Raw genomic sequence first — 10,557 nt, forward strand, 5'->3', positions numbered from 1 at the left:
TCTAAAGTTTTGCCGATGGGTTTCTCCTAATTAATATAAAAAGTAAAATTGTAAATGTAGTCCACACCTACAAACAAATAATATATTCGAACAGTTTGTCAGTGTCTCAATTTATATTTTCAGTCTGACACCAAACTACAATATATTATTACCTGATGCAGTGAGACCATATTTAGATCCAATTATTGGAAAAGCAAAGACTGGTCCATCAGTACAGTAACTAATATTCCGTAGCTGATAGGGTACCTATTTTTAAATCAATTCAGAAAGTAATTATGATACTGAAAGTGAAATTCAAATATATGAAGACATTATGGCAAGAAAGTTGCAGCATCTTTTATCATCATGCTGTCTCTTAACCCTGTAACTCCCAGAAGTGACTAATACAACTTCTCCGTTCTCTACAATATTCATACCTTATCTAGCAAACAAGTAATGATAATGTTCAAACTTATAATGTAGAATTTTTGTTTTGATCTAAAACAACACTAAATTCTCACAACTAAGTTACGAGGAAATGTGTAGCAGCTAGAGTGGATAGTTAACAATCATATATCTTTGGATTTAAGGGTTATGTGTATCATACACTACCAAAACAAATGACAAAAATATGACAGTGGCATCATAAAACAAAATACAGAATCTTATTCTTAAAAACTGTGGATTCAGCTAGTATACTGGTAAGTATTGCCATTCCTTATAGAATTATCCACACTCAGTGGATTAATCAATGTAAGATATCACCTTTCATTATTAAAACCAGGAAAAATCATTGACTTTGGATTGCCAGGAAAGTTATCGGCAACCCAGTGAAACTAACATTGTGTCCCTACATATTAGTCAAGAGGAATTAATTTTAAATAACTGGAAATCCCAATTAGCCAAATGCAGCATGCAAGCAGGCAGGCAATTTAAAAGCATGCATATAACATCTTTATTCAATAATCAATTAAAAAGCAGAATTTCAACCCAGCTAGGGCTTGTAAATACTAAAAGCATCCTAAACCTGCACAGTAACCATCCTGCCCTGCATCCATATATATGCAGACAATTCTCAGCAACTACAATCATTTTTAATTGTACCTCTGGAACTACTTCAGGTCTGTAAGACTGTTCCTGATCTCCTCTTCTTTGTTGGGTGGCTGAATGTAAGCTGGTGCCCCCACACCTACTTGCTATACTACTACCAGCACTCTGAGATGTTCTTAGTAGCAAACTACTTTTGTTTTGCAAAACATGCTGCTGATCTAATCCTGTCTGGATCTGTTTTCCATGTTCTGGTAGATTTGTAACTGGAATTCTGTTGCCTAGCTGTGATGAATCAAAGATATCTTTTCCAACAGTCAAATCATCTTGACAAAAATGGTATTGTCTTTGCCTTATCAGCTGTGATTGGCATCCCTGAACTGAGGTTTGCAAATTAAGGTGAGGAGAAGATAATAAAGAAACTAGAGTGTGGGCAGATGATGGTAAAGTGCCCCCTGAAGCTTGTGTCTGTTGGCCTGGAACAAAAGTGCTGCTTGTTATGGTATGTGTGACTGGAGTGGAATTTTTCTTAAAATAAGTTGCTCTGGAAGATTGATTTTCATAAACGTTTTGTGAGCTCTGCACTGTTGTTACTTTTGATGTTGAAGGATGTCCCTGTGGTTTGAATTGTACCATATTTACGGGATACCACTTAATGGCATGGCATTCCTTTGCCCTCTTAGCTGCTGGTGCACTTTCATCATTCTTCCTTTTTCCTGATTTTTTACCTAGAAGTCACATACATACAGATTACTTAAAAACATTTAATATGTGTATTACACATGTAGAGGTCTCCCTTCTAAGAAATTAGATGGGATTGACAGTACTGCAATTTTCATGTGCATTTGTTTGTTATCAAATGAATATATATATATATATATAATATTATATATATATATCATACTAGACGTTTTGTTGTGTAATTAAAATTTGCTGAGTATATTAACCAGTTGTGTGTATATTTGACTCGCACTGTGAGACTGCACTTTTGTCAAAAGTACAATCAGTTCCATGCTAGAACAAAAAACATCAGTTGAAATGATCTTAGTAGACAGTTTGGAAAAATAAAGATTGTATTTACTACAGATCTTTGACACTCCTTTTGAATAAACAAGTTACCTGAAAAGTGCCTGAACTGTGTATGAACATCATTCAAGCATACCTGACCTCACTTGATTTTCACACTGTTTATGAACAGTTGGTCTCTGTGGCAATGTCTTTGACCACTCAGAATCTGTCATCTGTAAAGAAACAGTTAGATACATTATTTTGTATAACTATATAAACAATGGTGCAAAAATTTACCCCGGTTCATGCTTTTCTGAGTGAAGCTCAAGGAAAACTTTGAGTTTTAAGAAACAGATAGTGTCCATTAGGACAAATATTCAAGAATATTTCTGCTCCATATGTTTTTACTATCCTTTAAATATTTTTGCAGTGCACATGACAAAATGTCTGCCATCCTATAGCTAGCTAGCTTACCATTTACTGTGTGGCTGGACGTTCACTTTTCAAAAGTATTGAGAGGATTATAATCAAATAATCATTTAGCAGCAGGTATTAAAAAATGCATTACAGAATGGTCTTCTCAGACAAAGCAGCTTCTTGAAGACTGTAACAACCCTTATTTTAATTAATAAATCTGAATTAAACTGTTTGTCTACCAGTACAGAGTCACAATCATTTGACTGCAACATTTTGACTGCCTAACATATACAGCAAGTCTTGGTGATAGAAGAAAGGTCAAATGGAAAATTAATTATGCTGTATGTAGATTGTTGGATATCTAACAGGGTCGGATTGACAAATAAATAAATTCATTTCTCCATTACATGTAGCCTAAATAACATCCTGAACTTTTTTTTGACTATTGGCAATCAAACAGCATAACTTCATAACAGAAAATTTTGTCACAGTTCTATAACTCAATCAGTTTTTCCAATAAACAGTTTCCTCTATTCTCTTTGCACAAGACTTTATCTTTATTTTTTCACCAACCTCAGTAAAGATATAAAGAGCTGAATTTCCCTGGAGGGTCTTTTTCATGAATTCCCCATCCCAAACTGATTTTTCACCATGGAACTCCAGCCGTGTGCGGTTGTCAACCACAGAGGCACAAAAGAATCTAATGAACAAATAAACAAAAGCTATAATTACAAGACTACAAAAACTTACACTGCTAATTTACAAATTTTAAAGTACTGTTGGGAGAAACACATTAGTCACGTGCCAACATAGTAATGACTATTATTATCATTATTAATTAAGTTACACAATTAAGCCAAACAAAAGTAAAATTTACAACAAAGACCTTGATAAGAATGGGATGAAAAGAAAACAAACAAACTTAAAGAAAACAAATGAAGTTAGAGAAAATGCAAATGTTAAAAGAAAGGAGAATATGAATTTAATAATAATTTATAATTAATTACTTAAACATAATTTTGGTAATACACTTTCAAATTTGGAGCCTAACAGAGCCTGAATGTGGCCTGATTACTGTTCATAGAGCCAGACATCAACATGACAATAATAATCACCAGACAAAAAAAATTGTCTGGTCAAAGGAAATTAAAGGCAGGGTTGACCAACTGTTGACTAATATATCAACCAATAATTCAGTTGAGATCATCCCCAGTAAACATGATCCCTAAAATTTTGCCCTGTTTGCAATGTAATATAATCTCCAATTTGTATATACTGCTGCATTCAGGGGGTAAAATGCTGAAATTAAGTGGAATACTGAACATGCAATTACATGTATGTAAAATATACTTACCTTTGATTTTTCAAATTTGGAAAATGTGAAAGAAGTGTCCTCTTTACATCTTCTTCTGACATGTTAACTGTGAATTTTACATTGTTAACAAACTGTCCTTTGCATTTCTTTTTAATACTTGCCATTACAATTGTGTTTGGCATAAATACTTGATCATTTCGCTTGGTGACATTATCAGATAACAGGACTGTCACATTATGATAATGAATCCCTCTTGCACTCTCAGAGTGTGATTGTTCATCCATTGTTATTGATAATCGCATCTAAGAAGAAAATCAAAATTAGTTTGTATAAAAACAAACTTAACATAGTAGGAGAAATTACTTTTTGATTTAAATTTCTAAATATTTCTCACAGAATCAGCTGAATAACAAAATAAGTTTAGTAACTTTGTGTGGTGGCCAAGGCATTATTGTAACATTGTTCATTAAGAAGAAAATAACAGGCTGTTATCAATAGACAAGCCAACTTTCATTTTGTTGCAGCCTTTGATGAGGACACTAAGGAGGAAGTGATAAATTACAAAATAAAAAAATGTCAAAAACAACAAGTAGACCTGTTTAGAAATGATATTATTCAAAATGTTAGCATAAATCGTTACCCTTTTCTGCATTCCAGACCCAACTTAATGTCTCATTTGGTATTCTTAAGATTTAATTCGAGAATGTCACAAACATACTGTGGGGGATTTTACGTAGAAATTAAAAAAATGTAAAAGCTATACATTCAAGATTTGGCTGTTGCCCAAAGATGTAGGATTTACTAAAATTTGGGCATGATATGCACAACTTTTTTTGCTTTTTTGATGGGAATTTTAGAATTCATAAGGATCAAAATTAAAATTCCAGCAAAAGCAAATCAACTGTACTGGTGTTACAAGATGACTCCTCTCACACCAAACTATTTTACACTTTTTTTTTTTTTTTTTATACAAGAACCTTTTTAAAAGAACGTAATGGCTGAGATTAACCAGAATTTTAAGAATGTATTAAGAAAATTCCTCAGCCTGAGAGTGGATTAAGAATGTTTTTATTTCACTAATCAGTATGTTAAATGACAAGCATAAAATCAAGATAACAAATGTAAGTCAACCGAAATACCTATGGGCATATTTTGTATAACATTTAACACTGATTTACTGAAATAGTGTACATGTAATTTAAGAACATCTTATAAACGTTTTCATCCTCAAATCGGGAAAAAATTTTGGAATGTTCAGCCTCAGCTCCAAACTTAGACTTTGTTAGAAAAAAAAAGTATGCATGCTTTATCAATAGACAAATGAGCAGACAGCAGAGAGTATTTTGTTTCAACTTGATGCCAGGAAAGAGCATGAAATGTAATATGTCCATTATGCTAACATGCCAATCAATTCAAAGCTCAAGCCCTGCAAATTTAGTGACCTTTGAGGGAACTGTAACAATAGTTTAGTAGCTAGATTATGGCAAAAGAAGATACCAGCTAGCCCTCTGCTTTCTTGAATAGGACAGTCATACTTTGGTGTCATTTTTCCTTGCTACTTCAGATGAGGTTACAAACGCCAATATTACCACTGCAACCCTCAGGGAAGTCGTGGTTCTGCTAAAGCTCTACAGATTCCAGAGGCACTTAAAAACCCTCGTTTGCTTAGCAAAATTCTGAAGGACTAGTAGCCTTGGAGAAAACCCCAAGATTGTGATTATTGGGGTGCAGAAGGCTCTAAGTTTTCCAGAGATCAGTCATTTTATTTCGGAAAATGGCTGTACGTTCAGTGGCTGAACTGAGCCTCTTTGACATGCAGAAACTTCGGTAAATGCACGACGTTCAGCAAGTGACATACAGAAAGCGTGAATAGACATACCACATCCAAAACCTTTGAAAGAAACAACACAGGGCTTGTAAAAGTCTAATAAGAAGTCTGGTTCATGTTTTTGTCAGTCCGCATGTGCCTCTGTAAGCAGATCATTAAGCCATTTTATTCTTATTCATGGACCAGGTGTAAGTTGCCGCGGAATTAGCCTCCTAAAAAGACACGTATGGAAGCCCACAATATTGATTTCCGAAAAGGAGGATGAGTGATTTTCTTTTCCAGCGTCGATTCGAATTGGCTTTGGACTATCCTTGAAATTTTAAAGAAGGAAGGAACCCGAGAAGAACATACGCATACCTAAAGCACGCTTCGAAAAATTACGTAGACTATCTGCGTGCGCAGAAACTGGAGTCAGTGTTTAATTAAGAAAAGGCACGTGATCACTCATCGAGTGACGGAACGACGATTACTTCGGCTGGTAGTTGATGATTAGCCAATGCATGTGTTGTTTGGTGATCCACCAATGCGTGATTTCCGTCTCTGCGTGCGCAGAAACGGAAGTGGTCATACCAAACCTAAGCGTGACTTTTGATTAGAGGACTTATCTATGTAAATTACATCACGCTATCCATTAGTAGCCAACTGCTTCATGTTTGGCGTGCGTATATTTTAATAAATAGATTCAAAATTGCCGTGCGTCTGTTCAGTAATAAAATTAAAGATAGCGTCAAATGTAGTTAAAACGAAAAAGGTTGCTTAGGAGTACCAGCTGATTTTAACTGCGAAGCTAATTTCGTTACTTGATAGAGCTGACACGTTCACTGCTTTCCTCACAGCGTAGTCAAATTTAAGATCATTTTGCATTTGAAAGGATCTGTCCTAATCGGGATGGAACGGTGAAACAAACTTGAAAGTTCCGAAACCTCACGGCTTAAGTAGACGGGAACTAAATTAGCAGCTGCTAGTCGAAATGAAACTGCACATGTCATGTCATAAGAGCATGGCCGTGAGAATATAGAGATTTATAAAATAAATAGTGCTCATTAGGAATTTGGTATGTAATGAGAATAGTTCAAAACATGGGAAGAGCAGTATTGCGAAAATAAAGTAAGAATACAGACTCAGTAAGTTTCAATGTGAGCTTACTGTTGGAACTACAGTACTACTCAAGGAATTAACGTCGTGCTTCGATGAGGAAATGCTTCATTCGTAACATCCGAGCCGAAACAACTACTTAATCTCCAGGTAAACAAAAATTACCGAGATCTATCGAAACTTTGATGAGATGACGAAAACAAAAAGAAGTCTGTGCTTGGGACCGTTCATTATTTGTCGCCTGGGGGGTGAAAAACCTCACGGCTAAACTGGACGGAAACTTAACTTGCAAGTGAAACTGCACGCGTCATGTTGTAAAAAGCATGGCCGTGAGAATAAGGAGATTCGTAAAATAAATGGTGGCTCATTAGGAATTAGGTATGAATTGCGCGCACGCTAAGAGCATCAATACGAGCTTACTGGTTATTGTTGTAAAGTTAAAATATCGTGATCTTACTCTGGGAATTAACCTCGTGCTTCAAAGAAGAAAAGCTTAATTCGCAACATCCGAGGCGAAAAAACTGCCTAATCTCCAGGGAGAGGCTTAAACAAAATCTACAAACCGAAAGTTCGGTAAAATGAAGAAAACAAAAATTGAAAATTAATTGACCCAAATTTCCTCTTCTAAAGAAGCGACAGAAGTCAAATCCGCCGAGAGAATCGTACATCGACGCGACATAAAGTGCAAAACTTTAGTTAAAGAAACCACGGATACTCGTAGAGATCTTTACGTGGACCGAAATCAAACTTCTAAAACAAAAACTACTTACTTGGCTCTGTATTCGATACTCGATTCCGAAGAAACTTCAACTCTAAGCGAAGTTTCCTGCACGGTCTTGAACTACAAATAACCCCTCGACAAGTTAGAAACTATACATAAACACATACCTCTAAGGAGTCACGACAGGATGCGTGCGCAAAAACGGAAGTCGTTTCTAGACAGGATCCAGGTTTCTAAACATACATGTGATCATTCGTCATGTTGGAGTGACGCCTATGCGTCAAGGGGAGACCATGTAAAGAAAGCAGGAAAAGTATTTGAAGAGGTGGGATCATTTTTTTCTAGCTAGATGTGCTCCTTTTTCAGACACGATCTAAAATAATGAAATAACCTACTCGTCGGATTTATCGGCAGAGTCCTCGTTCGAGATTGACTCTTCAGCGCCTTTTTCCTTAAAACTGGCTACTATTGCCTGCATGTTTCAGGCAATGTTTGTTTTAAAAACGCCTTTTTAAAGCAACTACAACAGAGGGTAGAGATGAATACATGGAATACGCTGACCGATTTCCCGGTTAACTCAGCATTGATGGTTGCGATGATTGTGAAATTATTGTAATTTTTTTTTCTTTTTTTTTTGCATTTCCAGGTTCCAAGAGACATAAACATGAACCCTTTCACTCCCAAGATCTCATTAGTAATTTCCTTCACTTTCTGCCATACAATTCTTATGATGAGGGGATAAGCTATGTGTAGCTATTAATAATCTGAGGAAAAATGATGAGACCAATATGAGGAGATAAAAAAAACACCATATAAATTAAGTGGGGATTACGTAAGTGCTTCATTGTCACAATAAAAACCCCGCACCACTTCCCTCCCCCTTCCCTCGTAATGACTATTGACTGGTCCCCAAGAACAATGTCGTTCAAATTTTGGTAAAAAATATTACAGTGACGACAATGTCAAGATAGTCGTGTTGGTTTAAGATGACATTGCTCCGAAGCCCAGACTTCCGAAGAAATTACTTTCCTGTAAACGTAAAGTAGCATAACGCACTTTGGAGTCTTTGATAATATGCGACCAATCAAGCGAGCGAAAGTCAACTTCCGTTCTAGATGAAACAGCTCCCATTGTAGAAAATTTCTTGGTTTTTTAATTTTTAAATCACAATTTCTATCTTCCTCTCCCCGCTCTTCTTTGTATTCGTTTTGTATTCACTCGTCGCGCGACGGAAAGATGACTACTTCGGCCGTTAGCTGCTGTTCAAAATATTTGATTTCCGTTTCTGCGTGCGCAAAAACGGAAGTGGAGTTGTTTGGTTATCAACCAATGCGTGATTTTCATTTCTGCGTGCGCAAAAACGGAAGTGATCAGAGGCAAACCTAAGCGTGACTTCTGATAAAGGACTCAAATATGTTAATTGCATCACGCTATCCATCAGTTGGCGACTGGCTCATGTTTAGCGTGCGTATATTTTTACAAATAGATTCCATATTGCGTGCGTCTTTTCATTGACTCAATCAAAGACAGCGTCAAATGTGATAAGAACGAAAAAGGCGGTTTAGGAGTGCTACTCATGATAGAGCTACACGTTCATACTTTTCTCAAAGCGTATTCATATTTACGATCATTGTGCGCTTGAAGACATTTATCCCAATCGGGATGGAACGATAAAACAAACTTGAACGTTTAGAAACCTTAAAACTGAACTAAACTGGCTAAACTGAACGGGAATAGTTAATTTGCAGCCGCTGGCTAAAGTGAAACTTCACATGTCACGTTATATGACCATGGCCGTGGGAAAAAGTGGCTCATTAGGAGTTTGGTACGTTCTGAAAATACTTCAGCACGCGGGAAGAGCTATATTGCGAAAATACAGTGGAAATGAAGACTCAATGAGCTTCAATACGAGCTCACCGTTTTCTTCTGTAAAGTAAAAGCATAGTGATCGTACTCTAGGATCTAACCTTGTGCTTCAATGAAGAAATGCTTCATTGGCAACATCCGAGGTGAAAAAACTGCTTCACTCCAAGGAGACGTAAACGAAATCTACCGAAATCTATCGAAATTTTGATGAAGTGTAGAAAACAGAAATTGAAAATTGATTGAGTGACCCTATTTTCCTCTTTTCTATTTGAAGGAGAGACAGAAGTCAGATCTGTGGAAAGGATCATACATCGATGCGACATAGCGTGCAGAACTCTAGTTGAAGAGACCACGGATAATCACTGAACAGATCTTTGCGTGGACTGAGATTAAATTTCCAAAATAAAAACTACTTACTGGCTCTATATTCGAAGCTCGATTCTGAAGAAACTTCGACTCCAAGCGAAGTTTATTGCACGGTCCTGAACTACAGATAACCCCTCTCTAAGTTCTAAACTATACCAGTCAAATATATACACATATCTATTTATAGTCACAAAAGGATGCGTGCGCATAAACGGAAGTCGTTTCAAGACACGACCCATGTTTTTAAACATTCATGTGATCATTGGAATGACGCCGATGCGTCAAGGGGGGGTCATGAAATGAAAAAAAAGGAAGATAATTGAAGCGCTGGGATCAATTTTTTTCTAGCTTTGTTTATTGTTCAGACACGATCTAAAATAATGAAATAGCCTCCTCGTCGGATTTATCAGCAAAGGCTCGTCCGAGCTTAACTCTTCAGTGTCTTTTTGTTAGAACTGGCAATGTTTTTTTTGTTTAAAAAAAAAACTCATTTTTAAAGCAGCTATGGCGTGACATTCACGTGATCATTTGTCACGTCGGAGTGACGCCGATGCGTCAAGGGGAACAATGTAAAGAAAAAAAGGAAACTATTTGACATTTAAGAATAATCACTAGCGAGAAAAACACACAACGTTTCGATGACTCCATGTCATCATTCTCAAGTGAGAAGAGAATAAAAATGAATAGTTAATTTATACCGTACGAAGGTGGCAAACGTAAAAAGTTTAAAATATTTAAAATATTTAAATAAATAATTGCGCGTGTTGAGTTCATAAATGTAAACTATTAAATAAATAGTTTCGCGCGTATGGAATCCGATTGTTTGTTCAAAGAGGGCTTCATCTTCTTCATGAAAAGCATTTCATGAACTAAACAGTCCAGTTTCCCGGTGCACTTTTTAAGTACGTTGAAATG

At 36.2% G+C, this 10,557-nt stretch overlaps 1 protein-coding gene across 6 annotated transcripts in view; it reads right to left on the minus strand.

Moving 5' to 3' along the window:
- LOC111325029 (uncharacterized) overlaps positions 1-7,573 on the minus strand; it is a 225,318-nt gene extending 217,745 nt beyond the window's left edge. For 3 of the 6 annotated variants that reach the window (XM_088759634.1, XM_088759633.1, XM_088759632.1), the window contains exons 1-6: positions 7,460-7,572; positions 3,806-4,068; positions 3,025-3,151; positions 2,189-2,267; positions 1,084-1,754; positions 153-246 (exon numbers count right to left, since the gene is read on the minus strand). In XM_088759634.1, the coding sequence (XP_088615760.1) occupies positions 153-246; positions 1,084-1,754; positions 2,189-2,267; positions 3,025-3,151; positions 3,806-4,068 (1,234 nt within the window). In that variant the 5' untranslated portion in view covers positions 7,460-7,572. Of the gene's footprint in view, positions 1-152; positions 247-1,083; positions 1,755-2,188; positions 2,268-3,024; positions 3,152-3,805; positions 4,069-7,459 lie in introns of all 6 variants that reach the window. The other 3 variants (XM_088759636.1, XM_088759637.1, XM_088759635.1) reach the window with 3 other exon arrangements.
- Positions 7,574-10,557: the final 2,984 nt, after the last annotated feature.

Source organism: Stylophora pistillata, chromosome 5, assembly GCF_964205215.1.
Source record: "Stylophora pistillata chromosome 5, jaStyPist1.2, whole genome shotgun sequence".
In the NCBI taxonomy this organism is placed as follows: domain Eukaryota; kingdom Metazoa; phylum Cnidaria; class Anthozoa; order Scleractinia; family Pocilloporidae; genus Stylophora; species Stylophora pistillata.